Source organism: Hemitrygon akajei, chromosome 6, assembly GCF_048418815.1.
Source record: "Hemitrygon akajei chromosome 6, sHemAka1.3, whole genome shotgun sequence".
In the NCBI taxonomy this organism is placed as follows: domain Eukaryota; kingdom Metazoa; phylum Chordata; class Chondrichthyes; order Myliobatiformes; family Dasyatidae; genus Hemitrygon; species Hemitrygon akajei.
The window spans coordinates 49,922,158-49,942,700 of record NC_133129.1 but is presented as its reverse complement, the minus strand read 5'-3'; the positions used below and the strand labels follow the sequence as shown (position 1 = coordinate 49,942,700).

At 41.3% G+C, this 20,543-nt stretch overlaps 1 protein-coding gene across 2 annotated transcripts in view; it reads right to left on the bottom strand.

Moving 5' to 3' along the window:
* Positions 1-20,543, bottom strand: part of LOC140728714 (trans-2,3-enoyl-CoA reductase-like) — a 184,134-nt gene that overhangs the window by 57,122 nt on the left and 106,469 nt on the right. For both annotated transcript variants that reach the window (XM_073047675.1, XM_073047676.1), the window contains 2 exons: positions 11,357-11,472; positions 922-1,027 (listed from right to left, as the gene is read on the bottom strand). In XM_073047675.1, coding sequence (XP_072903776.1) covers positions 922-1,027; positions 11,357-11,472 — 222 coding nt within the window. The remainder of the gene's footprint in view (positions 1-921; positions 1,028-11,356; positions 11,473-20,543) is intronic.

Here is a 20,543-nt window from a genome sequence, read left to right as displayed (position 1 = left end):
GCTAAAAAAAAAAGGTCAAACATGAGGAAATCTGCAGATGCTGGAAATTCAAACAACAACACACACAAAATGCTGGTGGAACACAGCAGGCCAGGCAGCATCTATAGGGAGAAGCTTTGTCGACGTTTCGGGCCGAGACCCTTCGTCAGGAAAAAAGGTGTTATGAATTCAGATTTCTAGGCTGAACTCTGTTGCTCAATGCATTCCTATTGACTCTGAGACTGCTTTCTTCAGGGAGATAAGGGTCTGTTACAGTGTTACAATAAATAATATTGCAGATTACTGTATGTCATCTTTCTCCCAAATATATTGCAATTTTTACTGTACTAACATATCATGCAATTTAACTAATAATGAAAAAGAATTCTTTGCACTATGTAAGCACTTCTTAATGCATTTTTAAATTGCAAAGGATGCCACAATTTTATTAAAGAAAAGCTCCAAACTGTTTTCTTTTATTTATTAAAATGAAACTAACAAAATGGTAATATGGCTATGTACAGCAATCTGCCTCTCATTTTTCTTTAAAAAGATAAGCTGGGTTAGTCCTATGGGAAATAAGAGCCAGATTACATGTTGGTCTCTGCTCTACTTCATCCCATCTATCCATTTGCTGTGCTTCGCTCAGCATCAATGTTATCCTTTGCGACATTATAATGGCTCTTCATAAAACAAAAACCAAAGCTTCAAGTAAAGATTTATTGAAGCTACCTGCTGATTCAGTTAGATTTTTTGATGCAATGTAGATGATGGAGCATTGAAGAAAGAAATAATGTTGAGAAGTATGGTGACTGTGCAATAAAACTGCAGGTGGTAGTGAGGAGGTTGGGGAGCGATGGGGAGAAAGGATGCACGTGAAAGTAAAGACATTGCAAATGAAATTAACTTAACAGCCGAGCATTGCATTCTGCCAGTGCTTACCTTCAGCATCATCTTCAGGGCAGTATTCTCATCAGAGAAGTTGTGCAAGAAGAGAGTTTCAAGGATTTGCTTGATGTAATGTAGAGAGTGGCAGAGGCAAGCTAAGCTAAATGATGAGGCAGAGGGAAACAAAATACAGAGCGATCATTCGGAAAGAGTTCTGTGAATAGTGTATTTATCATTCTTAATTCAGGAATGAAATCCAAATTGTATTTTATTGAGTCATAATGCCCATCTGTTTAACCCAGTTTTTTTCATGTTTATTTTACATCACTGAAATCTGGACGGTAACTTTGATTCCAAAACTTGCCTTGAGTCGGCTGGTTTACAGATTCTACAGGAACATAATCACCCCCCCCCACCCCCACCAGAGTCAGAGGCAGCAGGCATGTGGAATACCAATAGCAATGTAATCTCCCAAGGAAAGTAAGAGATCTTTATACATCATGAAACATGCTTTCAAACTCTGGAATATAATCTAATCATCATTTTCAAATGTACTTTTTCCAACACAGATTATAACAAACACATCTGCCTAATTGGAGCATAACTTGATCTTGGATTGCGGTCCTGCTACTGAGTCAAACACCTAAAATATCACGCAAGAGAGTCGCCATCCAGAGAAACCAGAGCAGTTCCTCCAACATGTGGATTGATGCTGGGTGGACAAGATATTTTCTGATGGATTAGGGAATGGCCCTTTGCTCTACGAGTTAATGAGAGCCTCACATCAATTGCAGCCAACACAGGGGGATAGGGCCAGGTTGTTTTGTATTTATTATTTCAGTAATATTTGAGCAATGTTGCAAATATATTGTTTGATTAAGAATTCCTTGTTTGTACGAAGTACGTGAATGGCATATGTCATTGTGCCACCACCTCATACGTGCTCACCTCACTAAAGTAAAACAAATTCGACACATTTATCCGTGGGATCCTATGTTTTTCTTTTGATTAATTTCTAGAGTTACAAAACATAACATAGGTGTGTTGCAGCAATCAGGTTATTAGCTGGTCTATGCTGCTGAGAGCCATGGAACGATGAGCTTTATTTGTTTTTTAACATGGACACTTCTTCAAAGTTGTTCTGCATGGGAAGAGTGGAAGGTATGGAACGTTTCTTTTGAATATAATAGCTTCAGATAGATAATTTCAAAGTTCAAAGTAAATTTTATTATCAAAGTGCATGCATGTCACCAGATACAACCCTAAGGTTCATTTTCCTGTGGGCATACTCAGCAAATCGACAGAATAGTAACTATAACAGGATCAATGAAAGATCAACTAGGGTGCAGAAGAAAAACAACTGTGCAAATGCAAGTGTAGTTAATTAGTAATAAACAACAAGGACATGAGATAACAAGATAAGTCCTTAAAGCAAGATCATTGGTTGTGGGCAAGTGAGTGTAGTTATCCCCTTTGTTCAAGAGCCTGATGGTTGTGGGGTAGTAACTGTTCTTGAACCTGCAGTATTCACTCCAATCTATCATTCATAGTCAGAACTTAATCATTTTGGCATTTTTAGTCTTTTTCTAACTCTTGATTAAAACTGTTTGCACTGTAATCTGCTGAAAGCAATGACTTTTAACAATATTCAGTTATCCCCCACTTTCCACATTCCACATTTACACTGAGATCACACTCTATGCAACTTCGTTGTCCACTCATCCCTTTTCACTGATCACCCTTCTGGCACTTACCCCTGCAAGCAGGACATCTGCCCCTGCAATTCTTGCCTCACCGCCATTCAGAGCTCCAAACACCCCTGGCAGATGAAGCGACACTTCACCTGTGAATCTGACGGGGGCATTTACTGTATCCAGTGCTTCCAGTGCAGCCTCCTATACATCAGCGATTTGTTAAGCGCTTTTGCTCTGTCCACCGCAAAAGGCAGGATCACCAGGTGGCCAACTACTTAATCTGACTTCCCTTTCCCATTCTGACTTGTGTTCACAGCCTTATCAACTGCCATGACGAGGCCAAACTTAGGTTGAAAGGGTGCACCTCATATTCTCTGGGGTAGCTTCCAACATGACAGCATAAACATTGATTTCTCCCTCCTCCCATTTCTTTCTTTTTCCATTCCTCAATCTACCTCTCCTCTTACACCTTCTATTCCCCTCACCTTCCCATCACTTCTCCCTGATGCCCTTTCTCCTTCCCTTTCTCCCATGGTCCACTCTTCTCTCCTATCAGATTCTTTCTTCTTCAGCCTTTTACCTCTTTCACCTGTCACCTCTCAGCTCTTAATTTAACTTCATAACCCCCTCCCCACTCAACAACCTTTCCCCTCATCAGGTTTCACCTATCACTTGCCAACTTGTTCTCCTTCTCCTTCCCCATCTTCTTATTCTGGCTTCTCCCCTCTTCCTTCCAATCGTGCTGAAGTGTCTTGTCCCAAACTGTTGACTATCAATCTTTTCCATAAATGTTGCCTGACCTGCTGGGTCCCTGCAGCATTTTTTGTTTGTTGTTCAGTTATCTCAAGCCAGTTTAATTCATATGACTTCATACAGACCCAAGAAGAGCCCAGGGAAGGAACCAGGCATGTAGCTTGACCCCATAATGCAAAACACCAGTTGAAACACAGTGAATGATTCAAATCCCGCTGAACCTAAGAGCGGCCATTTCCCTTACTCAGACAATATTTCCACTTTACAACCTGTTCCTCTCTGACAACAATTTCAAAGACTGAAGTTTAATTTAATTTCTGATAAATCCTTCAATAAAAATCATACCAATACACAAAAACTACTTCCAGCACATACAGAGAAATTACACATAAAACACTTTACTTACTGACTTGTGAGTTTGATAATTGAACAGTCGCTAACTACAGTTCTTCGGAAACAGATAAGCCCAATATTGGCATAACATCCTTATTTCCAGGATGCTTTCAGGAAATAATTTTTTATGCCTATATTTGGTTATACAGAAGTGTCTAAAATTTCCTTATAGTGCAGGGGACCATTTTGCCCCAGAATCAATGCCAGCTCATGAATCTCATTCCCCCACCTTCTAAATGGCTTTCCTCACATTTCCATCAGCACCCCATGGACTTTAATGGACACCAACACCAAGGTAGTTTATAGCAGCCAATTAAGCAACCAGGCTGTGCAGCCATTCAGACAGATTGCGTCTGGGATTTAAGTTATTCAGGATACAGTGAGCAATGATCGGAAAAGTGTTTTGTCACAGTCTATTGGAACATACTGTACTTCTGCCCAGTTTTAAGCATTAACACCTTTGTTTAAGCATCTCATTTTTGTGGCTCCTACATTTCATATGAAAGCTTTCTTTCTTTCTCATTGCACATCCAGAGCAGTGGGAATGACAGTCAGAATCATGGAGTGCTCCTCTTGCAGGATGTGGCAAGACAGGTATCCCTGATGACTATACCTGCAAGAAGTTTATCCATGATGCACCATCAATAACTCTCAGGGACGTGAGGCAAGATATAGGCTTTTATTGGCTGGAAGAAAGAACAAGCAGCAAGTGACCACCGCACAACATCCTGGAGACTGAGGAAGGGGCTGTGCCTCCAATCGCCTTTATACCAGGGTCTGTGGGAGGAGCCACAGGAGCAGTCAGCCGGGGGGCATGTCCAGACAGATATGTGTAGTTCACCACAATCCAGCTGCAGTTTCTTACAGGTCATGTTAGGGAATTGCAGCTGGAGTTGGATCAATTCCGTATTATTCAGGAGACTGAGGGTTGATTGACAGGAGATACAGAGAGATAGTAATATCTCAGGTGCAGGACACAGGTAACTGGGTGACCATCAGGAAAGGGAAAGGGGACAGCCAGCCAGTGCAGAGTACAGCTATGTTTGATCTACTCAATACAGGTATATTCTTGAACACTATTGGGGGGAGGGGGATATGACCTATGAGGAAAGCCACAGCTTTCAGGTCACTGGGCCTGAGTTTGGCTTTGTCACTCTGAAGGGAAGGGGGATGAAGAGGCAAGCAGCAGTGAGAAGGAACCCTTTGGTTATGGCAACAGGTCTCATCTATGCATGGAGCTGAAAGAGATGGGGGAGATCTAAGATGGATTTTTTTTTTAAATCTGTATTTATTCTGGCGGTAAAACAATAGGGAGGTCATGGATTATATACAGATTACAGAAGAGGAAGTACTTCCTATCTTGAGGAAAATGAGTGTGCAAAAAATCCTCAGGGCCTGACAAAATTCTCCATCAGACCTTGTGGAAGGTTAGTGCAGAAGGTGCAGTGAGCCTGAAAGAGATCTTTAAGATGACCTTATCCAAGGTGAAGTGCCAGAGGGCTAAGGATGGGAAATGTTATTTTTTGTACAAGAAAGGCTCTAACAATGAGCTGGAAGCTTATAAGATGGTGAGCCTGACATCAGTAGTGGGTAAATTATTGGAAGATATTCTAAGGAACAGGATGTTTAAGTATTTGGACAGGTGATGCCCAATTAGATATATACAACATGGTTTTGAGTGTGGTTGCTTATGTCTTACCAATCTTATGAGTTGCATTCTTTAGAGTGCCCAAGGCTGAGGGGAATTCTGATAACTAGTTTATAAGATTATAAGGCATAGAGCAGACAGCCATTTTTTATCACAATTGTAATGTCTTTAAGGTAAGATGGGATGAGTTCAAAGGAAATGTGCAGGGCAAGTTTCTTTTGCACAGAGACTGGTGGCTGTCTAGAATATTCTGCCTGGGGTGATGGGGAAGGCATTCAAGAGGCTGTTGGATAGCTATTTGAAAGTCCAGGAAATGGACAGATATGGACATTGTGGATGAAAGACTCCCATCATCCAGGCCATGCCAACTTCTATCTGTTGTCATCAGAAGGAAATACAGGAGACTTAAATCCCACACCAACAGGTTAGGGAAAAGTTATTACTCTTCAACCAACAGACTGTTGAACCAGCATGGATAACATCACTCATCTCAACATCAAGCTGCTTCCACAACCAATGGACTTGCTTTCAAGGTATTTACAACCTGTGTTCTCAATATTAGTTATTACGTACTTTTTATCATTGTCATTATTTTTTTCACTTGCAGTTTGTCTCCTTTTGTATATTGGTTGTCCAACTTTACTCGTGTGTATTTTTTTATTGATTCTAGTGTTCTGTGAATTCCTGTAAGAAAATGACTGTCAGGATAGTATACAGTGACATGCAGTATACATACTCTGATAATAAATTTAATTTGTACTTTGAACTTTTGATTATGTGAGCAGAAGGGACTAGTTTAGTTATTCATTTGTTTATCAATTTAATGAGTTGGCTGAAGAGCCTCTTCCTGTGCTGTACTCTTCTATGTTAGTGTAATCACATAGTCGTCAAGAAGAGCCAGGAATGCCTCTGCACCACCAGTTCTTCAGGTGGCACACACACCTCTGTGACCAGTCCTCTGCACCACTTAGATCTTCATCGCCTACGGACTCACAAGGTTGGTCAACAAATTCCGCTCTTGGCAGGTATGGGTATAACACATTTTCCTGATCGCAGCTCCCTTTGCCAAGTTTAAAGGGGTTCATTCAGTTTCAGTCACAGATCATTCAGACACATAGACATCCTCAAGAGCACCTCAACCAACACTCCTCCTAATCACCAAGACACCTATACGTATTTGAGGATCCTTTCAAATAAAGGGCATGCCAGAGATGTATTCACTGCTGTTGAATGAATGTGGGTTTCTTGTATGAGGATAATTCTCATATTTCATTGGAATATTGCAGTGCAGTCTGGCAATATTAACATCAAATCAGAAAAGATTAGTATCACAAACTTTAGTTACTGTATGTCGGCCATGAGCTAATTATAATTAGCTTCAATAAATCATGAAGATAAACAAGCAGTTGAAGGAGTTGAAAAAAACTGTTTATCTGAAACAAAATGTTTTGAGCTCTGATGAAGGATTTCCAATCTGAAACATTAAGTCAGCTTCTGCCAGACATGCTGGGTGTTCCTCAGCATTTTCTGCTTTTATTTTATTGCTCAGATGTACTGGTTATGGAGCAAGAAAGAATTTTACTATTGGAACATTACCTGAATCGAATGGGAAAAAAATGGATCAGACCGCTATGAAGATTTAGCTAAGGGGAAAATATGTTGCAGTAATAATCCCAAATAAAAACAGAACATACTCAAAAATTGTGTTTTAGGCTTTATGATAAGGGATAAACAAAACAATGTAAGGTAATTAAACCAGGAGATACAAGATAATACAAGTTACACTGAGCTGTCCTGGGTGAGCATTCATTACAAACAAATTTTTTGATACACAAGGAACAGACCGAATGAGCCGTGGGCTTAAATTTATTTTGAGGGAATGGAGTGTTATTACTGAGATGTAGCTGCAATTAATTTGGAGCTGGGAACAGAATACACCAGGTTATAGAGACTACAGCTAAGATGGGGAGTCTAGTCTGAGGGAAGGAGTAGTCAACAACTTAACATGTAATCATTTCAATAATAAAAGGGGATATAACAAAACACAGGCAGGCAGTGGGGAATTTGTAGGTAAAGTTAACAGGTACAGTTAGCTTTCAGGATGTAGATAGACTTGATTAAAGCTAGGAAGCAGGAGAATGTTAGATACAGTGACTGATCAGTAAGACTGTAAGAGATATAGATAGAATATACAGCCGGTGCCTTTTCCCAAGGTGGAAATGGGCATACTTTGAAGGTGATTGGAAGGATGTATGAGGGGGATGCCAGAGCTAGCTTGTTTTTATGGAGGAGAGTGGTAAGTGCTTGGAATGCACTGCTGGGGTGGTGGTAGAGGAGATACAGTTGGGACATTTAAAGAGGCTCTTAAGTAGCAAATGGATGAAAGATAAATGAAGGGCTATGTGGGAGAGAAGGCTTAGATTAGTGCTCACCAACCTTTTTAAACCCAAGATCCCCTACCTCGCCCGCAGTGAAAGGCAAGATCGACTCCAGGTTGATTAGTTATACAGATGCGCACTGGGGCAGAAAAGACTTGAAGTAAAACCCCACAACCCGGAAGTAGAAACAATGTATGAACACCAGGGGTCACCACCCTTTTTTTGCACCATGGACAGGTTTAATATTGACAGTATTCTTGCGGACCGGCCGACGGGGGGGAGGGGGGGATGGTGGAGGGTGGGGTGTTAAACACGACCGGAATACAGCGATACTCATAGCAGGCTCCTTATGTCCAGTCTATTCCGCAATTTAGTTTTTGTGGCTATCAGCACTTAGCTGCTCTCCCACTTGCTCACGTTTTTTTCCGCTGGAAAAAACTCAACGGGTTTGTCTTTAAGTGCAGGGTGCTTGGACTCAAGGTGCTAAAGCAGTTTTGAGGGCTTCATTGCCTCATTAGACAGCCTCTGGGCTCGAACTCCAGCCTCCCGCCCGCCCGCTGCCAGACGCCTTGGCCAGGTGGGGTGAGAGGATAAGGTCAGGACCAGAGGTTCCCATACTGGGGCCTCGGCGGTCGCAGGCTGGAGAGAGCCGACCGACCGAGCGAGGAGGAGTGCGACAGGATGCGCGCCCTGCCCCCTTGTAGGATCTATCAGCCGACAGAAGTTTTTTTCAGTAGATCGCAGCAAGGTAGCTGCTCTGATACTTACAAATTAGGTCGTCTGCGCCCGAATTAGGTCGTTTGCAGATATTTTAGCACTGGTTTCCCCACAAGCATTCGGTGTGGTAAACAGGTTTAGAGGCAGCACCCATCTGTCCGCACTCCAGGCCAGTAGCAATGGCACTTCCCACCGGCCGTGCAAGGCCAACCAGTGACCCCTGGCATGAGGGTATCACTGCGTTGAGGCGACTGATGACCTCACGTGGGTTCCAATTCAACTGTGGGCGTGACAGAGAATGAGGAAAGGTGCAGCTGACTCATATCGCTTCCTCATGGCCCAGTGGTTAGGGACCAGCATGTGGCGGGGGAGCTACACGCATGGCAACTGGGCAGAAAGAACGGAACTAAAACCCCGAGACCCGGAAACAATCTCTCAACAGTATTTGTGTATTTATTTTTCTTTTTTTTCGGGATCTACTGGAAAAGTCTCAAAGATCGACCAGTCAATTGTGATCGACGGGTTGGCGACCACTAGCTTAGATTAATCTTGGAAGAGCTTCCAGTGTGTTGTGGTGTTCTTTTTTCTATGTTCTATGTTGTGAAGGCTGGGTTACTTAAATGAAAGAATTCACTACAAATTATGCTAAGTCTATAAGGCCACAAGGCATAATTAGGTCATTTGGCCCATCAAACAATCACCTATCTCATTTCAGAAAGGTGGTGAATTAGTTTGCTTTATAGGTTTCTGCAACTTTATGCCTTAGAACTTAGGGATATGGTCACAGAGTGGCACATGAAGGTGAGAAAGAGAGAAAATTCTTCATTCAAGAAGTTGTTGAATCTTCATGTCTCCATACCAGAGGATTCCATGCAATCACTCACAAAGAATATATAAGAAAGAGGGCAACAGAAGTTTGGACATTAAGGAAATCAAAGGAACTGGGGAAAAACCAGGAATATGGTGTGAGGTAGCCATGATTTATTGAATAGAAAAAGAAGCTGTAAATTTGTGTGTGGCATAAAAGATCAATGCAAAAACTTTATAGGGAATGGTGGGTGGCCGAGAGCTGTGACAACCGATAAATGTGGTAATGTCAATGAAAATTGGGAAATGAGAAATAATATTTTTGTATGAGCAATTATGGTAGAGGAAAAGGATTTTAAAAAAAACAAGACAGATATCCCAAGGAAACAGTTCTGCATTTACAGAAGTTAATGAACACAGAGGTTAATGAAACAAAGTGTCTGAAAGGAATCAAATATTGGCACCAAATCCCAACACTTTAACAGCCCGAATGTCTCTATCTGAGGATTCCATGGGAAGTAAGTAATGCCCTACAATTTTATAAAGTTAACTTGTTTTGTGAACTGTTCATTTACAATGGAAATTGGAAAACTGCACATGTCACTATGTGATTTGAGAAAGATGAGAGGGGGAAACCAGGGAATTGTAAACCAGATGGCCTAACATCTGTTGTTGAGAAATGACTGAAGTTTATAATTAAAGATAATGTGGCTGAACACCTTGAACATTTTCAGCAGACCGCAGCCAGCCAGCGTAGATTCATAGAGCATAAGTCACTTCCGATGAGCTGATTAAATTCTTCAATGAGGCGCTGAGCATGATAGACAATTGAATGAATAATGATGCAGTATTACAATAGATAAATGGAATTTGGCTAAGTCCCACAAATGAAACAGTTAGCCAAAATTAAAGTTGTTGGAATGGAAGAAAACTTATTGACCTCTTTTTGGAAATGAAATCTGCTGAAGGAGACAGATTAGGAATGACGAGCAAGTAATCAAATCGGCAGGATAAGTGATGTTCTCCAAAGTTCTATGTCGAGGTTGCAACTATTCTTTGCATTGTAAATGAGTTAGATAATGGGATAGAAAATCACATACCAAAGTTTGTTGATGACACAATGATAGGTGGTACTTCAAGCTTGCGGATTGATTGGTTTAATTGCAAAGTGATAGTAAAGGATTACGTAGCTGCATTTTTACAGATGAAGTTAGCAAGCAGCTGTGCACAGAAAATGCCTGAAGTCTGAAACTCAAAACGCAAATTTATGCTGAATCAATAATTCATTGCCAATTGTTGATTTTAAAGCCAAGACAGATAGATTGTTGTCAACCAGGATATTAAGAGAAATGGGGCAAAGTTAAATAAGTGAACTGATATCACAAATCAGCCATCATCTTAATGAATTGACGACCTAAACTGAAAACTAACTGGTTTTGTGTAGTTTTTTTTCCCAATGAAAGTAATTAGCTGATTTGTACTTCAGGACCCAATTCCTGGTATTCATTTAATATATTTAAGAAAAATATAAACAATTTTTGAAGAAAGAAATGATAGGTAGCTATTGGGGGGGATGCTCCCCTACACCATATTATTTATAATTTGAGGGAATTATTCTCACCAACTTCCCCTTCAAGAATTGAATGAAAGATTCTGCCTTGCAAGAGCATTTGGTACTACTGCACTGGAAGTTTTTATTTTGATTTAGAGACATAGCATGGTAATGCCCAAGGTGCCAGCATCATCCAAATACACACAAGTGACCAATTAATCTATTAACCTACACAGCTTTGAGACGTATGAGGAAACCGGAGCATCTGGAGGAATACCCTGCGGTCATGGGAAGACCATACAAACTCCTTCCAGGAATTAGAACCCATTGAGGTTTTCAATCAACTTTCTAATCATCCCAGATACCCTGGTTGTAAACTCTTCGGTTGAGCAACTGTTCAAGTTTTTGGAAGAATATTGATGCAACAAATATATTAAAACAAGGTTACTGACTTAATAAAACAATTCAAAGAATTGACAGAAGGCCCATTAAAAATGATATGATAAAACCCATAGTGACAAGAGAAAGGGAAACATAAATTACTTACTGTACCACAGGTGGGCGACTCCAATAGTTTTTATCCTCTATATCGTACAAATTTGGCAAGCGAAAATAAAACAACAGGTAGATTAAGAGAGGCCCAGTATATTCTGTTAGAAAAACCTGAAGAGGGAGAGAACCTGTTTGAGCTATACTGATATGGTCACAAAAGAGATTGACTTAAATAAGTAACTGAATTAAGGACCCATATTTCCAGGCAAGAAACAATGTAAACCAACAAAATACTGGTTGGACCACACTTAGAGTGTTGTGTGCAGTCCTGATTGCCACTTTATAGTGTAACACCCTGGGAAAGGTTTCACTGCTAATGTAATGGCCTTTCTGTAGGAGCAGTGTTTGGGTTATGGTTAGAGGTAACGGGTGCTTTGGTATGTGAGCCGTCCAATGATGGGAGTGTATTTTTGAGCTGTGTGCCTGACACCGGGGTGATCTGGGTCATTTGTTCGGCAGGAAATGAAGAGAGAAGACGCCAGAGAGGAGAGGTCGTAGCAGTGGGGCCGGGTGTCGACGAAGCCTGAGGAAATCAATGGAGGATCAGCGAAGGGAAACCGTGAGTTCCAACTTGTGCACATTAGATTGTTTCATTAAAATGGGCTAAATCATTTAATTGTATATGGAATTCTGTGTGTTATTTTGTGGTACTGATTTGTAACAGAGTAACAAATCACGCGGCATCCACATGAACAGGGTTTCCAGGTCAGCTTACACCGCAATCTCACACGTTTGGCGGCGCCAGAGATTGTCCTCCCTAGACTTAGGCAGCCGACAGTACCTGAGGGTTACAGTAGGATGCGTGTGACTGGAGCAGAGAAAGATCACCAGGATGTTGCCTGGGATGGAGGGATTTATTTATAAATTGAATAGGGCGGTATTATTTTCCCTGGAGCAAAGGAAACAATGGGGTGACACTGCTTGTTAATATTAAAAATATAAAATTATGGAAGACCTACACTACAGTGCCAATAAAAAGTATTCAAACCCCCTCCCTGGAAATTTTCATGTTTTATTGTCTTACAACATTGAATCACGATGGATTTAATTTGGCATCTTATGCCTCTGATCAACAGAAAAAGACTCTTTTGTGTCAAAGTGAAAGCAGATCTCTACAAAGTGATCTAAATTAATTACAAATATGAAACACAAAATAATTGATTGCATAAGTATCATAAGCATTCACCCCCTTTAATATGACACACCAAATCATCACTGGTGTAGCCAATTGGTTTCAGAAGTCTCATAATTGGTTAAATGGAAATCACCATGTGCAGTCAAGGTGCTTCAACTGACTGTAGTAAAAACACACCTGTATCTGGAAGGTCCAATGGCCAATGAGTCAGTATCTTAGCAAAAAACTACACCATGAAGACAAAGGAACACTCCAAACAACTCCGTGTAAAGGTTGTTGAAAAGCACCAGTCAGGAAATGGATACAAGAAAATGACCAAGTCACTGAATATTTCTTGGAGTACAGCTTGAGTCACCTGGGACTGTACTTGCAGGAATTCAGAAGAATGAGAGATCTTATAGAAACCTATAAAATTATGTAAGAGATAGACGAGATAGAGGCAGGAATGTTGTTTCCACTGGTCTATGAGACTAGAACTAGGGACATAGCCTCAAGATTTGGGGGAGTAGATTTAGGACTGAGATGAGGAGGAACTGCTTTTCCCAGAGAGTGGTGAATCTGTGGAATTCTCTACCTAATGAAGCAGTGGAGGCTCCCTCAGTAAATGTATTTAAGAGAAGATTGAATAGATTTTTGCGTAGTAAGGAATTTAAGGGGTAAAAGCAGGTAAGAAGAGATGAGATCAGCCATGATCTTATGGAATGGTGGAGCAGGATCAATGGTCCAGATGGCCCACTCTTGCTCATATTTCTTATATTCTAAGTTTTTACACAGAATGGCTTATATCTGTAATTTTTCTGCCAGAGGAAATGGTAGATTTAGATACAATGTTAACTAAGACATTAAGACAGAGACTTAAGTGGACATGGCATAGAAGGATGCAGACCTAATGCAGGCAATGGGATTTAATAGATCAGTAAAATGATGGGGCCAATGGAACTGTTTCTGTGCTGCATGGAAACTTTGCCAGCTTAACAATTGACAAAGTAATTCAGTGGAACAATGAAATCATTCTCCAAAATGTGACATATTACTTTATGGTTATCCAAGGCTCCCACCTGGAAGATACTGGTGGATCACTCCTGAATAAATCATCAGGGATTGGATTGTTACCTAGAAAATGGAATATTTAAAGAATTAAAGGTTTAATTGTCTTTTTTTTGGTGTGAGATGTCACCTTCCTTAGACCACAGTTTCTGTGTGGGAAGGGATGGGATGTTTTGTGTATGGAGTCTTTGTGCCTACACATGTTGTACGTAATGAATTTCTGGCAAAGATCCTTGTAGCTCTAATTACTTCATGATTAATTGCTCCATATTTAGATGGACTTTCAATGAACTCATTTTGAAATTTCTTGGTGGGCAATTTTAGAGAACAAACTGCACCCACACATCAAAACCAGTGACATGAATGCAAAATAACACCCAAATGATTTTGTTTTCTACACACTTTGCCTATATTTCCTTCATAGATGTTTACTCCTAGAAGATTTACACACAAGAGACAGATTTTGGAATAAATGGGTTGAGTTGGCCTAGTTTAGCTCTGGTTTTTCCAGTTCAGGATTATTTGCTGAATACTGATTAATTCTTGAAATTTCAACTTCAAAAATTAAATACTGCATTAATTCTGTTGTAATGCCTGGACAGGTATAGATTATTTTTAAGGAAGTCCTGTGGTTCTGATTAAATCCAGATTAGCTGTAGCTGGATCATGTTTTAATCTTTTACCTTAGTAGGCTTCTTCACATGATCACCACCAATTCCAGTCAAACATTACACACTTGGGCAAGGTTATGAGGTTATGATCCATTCATCTTAATTAGCTCTGGCTTCCATTCTAACTTCCAGTCATCCCTAACGCATTAGTTGAAATAAAGCTGTTTACACTACAGCAGTCCTTTCCCAAACCTGCTGATAAACCTCAGTCAAATCCACACTTCTCTGAATTTCAGTGTCCCAGATCAAAGAGGCTCCATAAATAACTAATGTGCCTTAAGTTTGAAATGAATCTAGTTCCCTTCTCTTAACCCTTACTAAAATATTAAAGCCATCTACTACATGAAGCAGAGACACTTGACTGAATACTTTTATTAGGATACTATAAAGTGTAATCAAGCGGCCTGGGTGACAACAGGCCTTCACTTCCAGATTAACTCAATGCCTTCTATTCTTGCTTTGACTGTCAAAGCATGGAGGGACCACCATGGCCCTTATAACCCTGTGGTTTCAATCGCTGAGGCCAACATAAGAGCATCTTTCAGGAGGTTGAACCTACGGAAAGCATCTGGCCCTGATTATGTATCTGGTTAATACTAAAGACCTGTGCTGATCAACAGGCTGCAGTCATCACTAAGATCTCTAACCTCTCACTTTGGCAGTCTGAGTTACCCACCTGTTTTAAGCATTATACCGCTGCCTAAGAAGAACATGGTAACCTGCCTCAATGATTATTGTCCAGTAGCACTTACATCTACAATGTTGAAGTGCTTTGAGAGAAGGTGATGAAAGATACCAACTCCTTTCCTGAGAAGTGACTGGGATCCACTCCAAGTTGCTTACCAGCACAACAGGTCCACACCAGTTCCCTGCTCTACTGGCTTCAAATTTATGACTGAATGGCTAAGTACAGCTCCAATGTCATATTTAAGTTTGCTGATAAACTGCCATTGGCCAAATCAAAGGTGATGACATATGATCATGCCGAAGGGAGATTTAAGATCTGGCTGACGGGTGCCACAACAACAACCTTTCACTCAATGTTAGCAAGATGAAACTGCAGATTATTGACTTCAGCAGAAGAAAACCGGAGGTACTCATTGGAAGATCAGTGGTGGAGTGGGTCAGCAACTTTAAATTCCTCAGTGTTATCATCTCGGAGGATCTGTCCTGGGCCCAGCATTTTTGGAGAAAGCATGGAAGCTCCTCTGCTTCCTTGGAGGTTTGCAAAGATTCAGAATAACATCTAAAACTTTGGCAAATTTCTATAGATGGACGGAGGAGAATATAATGACTGGCTGCATTACAACCTGGTATGGAAACACCAATGCATTTGAATGGAAAATCCTACAAAAAGTAGTGGATTTGGCCAAGACCATCACAGGTGATACCCTCCCCACCACTGAGCATATCTACACTAAGCATTGTTGCAGGAAAGCCGTAGCCATCATCAGGGACCCCCATCGCCAAGTCATGCTTTCTTCTTGCTACTGCCATCAGGATGAAGGTACAGAAGCCTCAGTACTCATACCACCAGGTTCGGGAACAGATATTACCCCTTGGCCAACAGGCTCTTGAACCATAGGGGAAAATTTCACTCAACTTAGACCATAAGACAAAGGATCAGAATTAGGACATTCTACCCAACAAATTTGCTCCACCATTCCACCATGGCTGATCCAGTATCCAATTCAATTCCATAAACCTGCCTTCTCATCATTTCCTTTGATGCCCTGAATGATCAGGAAACGATCATCTTCCACCTTAAATAAACCCTTAGACTTGGACTCATCCACAGTCCGTGGCAGAGCAAGGTACAGATTTACTACTCTCTGGCTGAAAAAATCCCCCTTATCTCTGTTCTAAAAGCTTGTCCCTCAATTTTGAGGCTGTGCCCTTTAGTTCTGGATACCCCCACCAGAGAAAACATCCTCTCCACATCCAGCGTATCTAGTCTTTTCAACATTCCGTAGGTTTCAATGAGATTCCCCCCTCCTCCAAATTCTTCTAAATTCCGGTGAGTACAGCCCTAAAGTTGCCAAGTGCTCCTCATATATTAACCCCTTCATTCCCGGAATCATCCTCATGAATCTCCTCTGGACTCTTTTCAATGACAACACATCCTTTCTGAGATAATGGGCCCAAAACTGTTGACAATACTTCAAGTGCGGTCTGACTAGTGTCTTATAAAGCTTCAGTATTATCCCCTTGCTTTTATATTCTATTCCCCTTGAAATAAATTCCAACATTGCATTTGCCTTCTTTACCACAAACTCAACCTGTGAATTAACTTTCTGGGTGTTTTGCACGAGGACTCCTAAGTCCCTCTGCATCTCTGAGGTTTGAACCTTCTCCCTATTTAAATAACAGTCCGCTCCTTAATTCCTTTTACCAAAATGCATTATCATACTTTTCCCAACACTATATTCCATCTGCCACTTTTTTGCCCATTCTTCCAATTTGTCTAAGTCTTGCTGCAATCGCATTGCTTCCTCAGTACTACCTCCCCCTCCCTGCTATGTATCTTCATATCATCTGCAAACTTTGTCACAAAATCATCAATTCCATTATCCAAATCATAGACAAACAATGTGAAAAGTAGCAGTCCTGATACTGATTCCTGAGGAAAACCACTAGTCACTCACAGCCAACCAGAAAAGGCCCCTTTTATCCCCACTCACTGGCTCCTGCCTGTTAGCCATTCCTCTCTCCATGCCAGTAGGTTTCCTGTAATGCCATAGGATTGTAGCTTGTTTTGCAGCCTCATATATGGCACCTTATCAAAAGCCTTCTAAAAATCGAAGTAAATGACATCCACTGCCTCTCCTTTGTCCACCCTGCTTGTTACTTTCTCAAAGAACTGCAGCAGATTTGTCAGGCAAGATTTCCCTTTACTGACTTTGCTGACTTTGACTTACTTTATCATTAGTACTCCAAAACCTCATCCATAATAGTCTCCAAGACTTTCCCAACCACTGAGGTTAGGCTAACTGGCCTCCTACTTTCAAATCTCCTACTATCTTTCCTTTCAGTTAGTCATGACGAAGGGTCTTGGCCCGAAACGTCGACAGCGCTTCTCCCTATAGATGCTGCCTGGCCTGCTGCGTTCCACCAGCATTTTGTGTGAGTGGCCTACAATTCATTTTCTTTTGCCTTCCTCCCTTTTTAAAGAGTGGAGTGACATCTGCAATCTTCTAGTCCTTCGGGACCATGCCAGATCAAGTTATTCCTGAATGATCATGACCAATGCAGCAGTTAACCTTTCAGCAACCTCTCTCAGGACTCTGGGATGTAGTCTATCTAGACCAGGTGACTGATCCACCTTAAGACCTTTCAGTTTGCCGAGCATTTTTTCTTTGTAATAACAGTGGCACTCATTCCTGCTCTCTGACACACTGCTAGTGTCTTCCACAGTTAAGACAGATGCAAAGTACTCATTAAGTTTATCTGCCATTTCTTTATCAGCAACATCATTTTCCAGGGGTCCAATATCCACTCTGATCTCCCTTTTATTCTCTAGATGACTGAAAAACCTTTTGGTATCCTGCTTTATATTATTGGTTAGTTTGCCCTCATATTTTTTCCTTTTTCCTTCTTAGAGCTTTTTTTAGTTGTCTTTTGTTGGATTTTAAAAGTTTCCCAATCATCTAACTTCCCACTCACTCTTACGGCCTAATATGCCCTTTTCTTGGCTTTTATGCGGACCTTAACTTCCCTTGTCAGCCATGGTTGCCTACCCCTGCCATTTGACAACTACTTCTGTGGTCATATCTATACTGCGCCTTGTGAAGTATTCGCAGAAACTTCAGACTCCTCTGATCTGCCAATATCCCCACCTGTATCCTTCTCCAATCCACCTAGACAAGTTCCTCGCTCATGCTTCTGTAATTCCCTTTGTTCCATCGCAATACTGATACATCTGAGTTATGTTTCTCCCTCTCAAATGCAGTATGATTTCAATCATATTAAGATTACAGTCTCCTAAGGGTTCCTTTAAATTGAGCTCCCTAATTACACAATTCTAAATCTAGGATAGCCTTTCCCTGGGTAGGCTCAGGCGCAAGCTGCTCTAAAAAGCCATCTCATAGGCATTCAACAAATCCCTTCTTTTGTGATCTGACACCAATCTGTTTTCCCCAATCCCCTTGCATTTTGAAGTCCACCATTACAATTGTGTCATTATCCTTATTACATGCTTTTACCAGCTCCCTTTGCAATCTCAGCCCCACATCTTGGCTACTATTTAGAGGCCTATATATGATTCCCACGATGTTTTTTTTTTACCCTTGCAGTTTCTTTACTCCACCTACACTCAAAAGTTCTCTGACCCTATGTCACCTCTTTCTAAAGATGTAATTCCATCTCTTACCAACAGAGCCACACCAACACTTATGTCTTGCTGCCTATCCTATCAATACAAGATATATCCTTTGATGTTAAGCTCCCAACTATGGCCTTTTTGCAGTCACATTTCAGTGATGCCCACAACGTCATACCGACCAATCTGTAATTGCAACGTGAGTTCATCCACCTTACTCTGAATACTACACACATTTAAAAACAGCACCTTCTGTCCTGAATTCTTAACCCATTAGAATTTTTCCTCTGTGGTACAATTCAACTCTTTGCTCTGTCTGCATTTTTGCCCAGTCAATGGCTTGTCTTCCTTATATTCATGTTACAACTGTCAGCTAATTGTAAACTTGGTGGCTCATCCTCGGCTCTATCATACTGGGTCCCACCCCCCTGGCATATTAGTTTAAACCACTCCCAGCAGCTCTAGTAAACCTGTCCATAAGAATATTGGTCCCTCTCAGATTCAAGTGCAACCCATCCCTTTTGTACAGGTCCAACCTACCCCAGAAGAGGTCCTAATTGTCCAGAAATCTGAATCTCTGCCCCGTGCCACACATTTATCTGCCACCTCATTCTATTCCCATCCTCACTGTCATATAGCACAGGCAGCAATCCCAAGATTACTACCCTTGAGGGCCTGTTTCTCAGCTTCATTCCTAACTTCCTGTATTCTTTTTTCAGTACCTCCTCCCTTTTTCTACCTATGTCTCTGCTCCCCTCCCTTTTCAGGATATTGTGAATGTGTCCAGAACCATCTCAGACCCTAGCATCTGGGAAGCAAAATGCCATTCATGTTTCCTTTTCACATCCACAGAATCGCCTGTCTGTCCCCCTGACTAGAGAGTTCCCTTTTACTGCTGCCATCCACTTCAGTTCCCTACCCTCCTGAACTAAAGGACGAGATTCAGTGCCAGTGGCATGGCCACTGTTGCTTCCCCCAGGTAGGTTGCCACCCCCAACAACAGTACCCAAAATGGAGTACTTATTGTTGAGGGGCTCAGCCAAGGGGTGCTCTTCACTATCTGAAGTTTCCCCTTCCCTTTCCTGACAGTCACCCATTGATCTGTCTCTCGTAGCCTTGGGGTGACAACTTTCCTATAGCTCCTGTCTATCACTGCTTCACTTTGCCTAACAAGCTGATAGTCATCGAGCTGCAGTTCCAGTTCACTAACACGATCTCTAAGGATCTGCATCTCGATGCACCTGGTGCAGATGTGGCCATCGGGGAGGCTGGCAGTCTCCTCAAAATCCCACATCTGACACCCAGAACAGAACATTGGGTCTGTAGCCATACCTCCTATACGCTTCACTCACTCCATCATTGAATGGTTCCCATAACCTATGTACTAGCTTTCAAGGACTCTTCACTTCATGTTCTTGATATTTGTTGTATTTTTCACACAAGCTGTCCACCCTACTGGGAGTGGTCTTTCACTGATACTATTATGAGTACCGGATTTATTGAGCATGCCCGCAAAAATGAATCTCATGGTTGTATTTGGCAACATATATGTACTTTGATAATAAATTGACATTGAACTTTGTACTTTGATCTATCAAAGTACGGAAAAGTGGCCTGGGACTCTAAAGTAATGAAGTCATGTTGCAGTTATAGGAAGTTTTGGTTCGGCTGTATTTGAGTGGCTATCTAGATGCCCTATTATAGGAAGGATGTGGAGGCTTTGGTGAGGGTGTAGAAGAGGTTTACCCGGATGTTGCTTGGAGGATATGATCTGATAAGAGAGATTATATAAACTTGGGTTGCTTTCTCTGGAGTGTCAGAGGCTGAGGGGAGACCTGGTGATACTTTATACTTTGTGCAAGTTATAGATTGTCAGAAACTTTTTTCCCATGGTAGATACATCATGCTGGAGGATAGGCTTTTAAAGTGAGAAGATGGTAGTTTAAGGAAGATATGAATGCCAAATCTCATTTTTAATGATAACAGATTGAGGCAAATACACTAGTTGGAT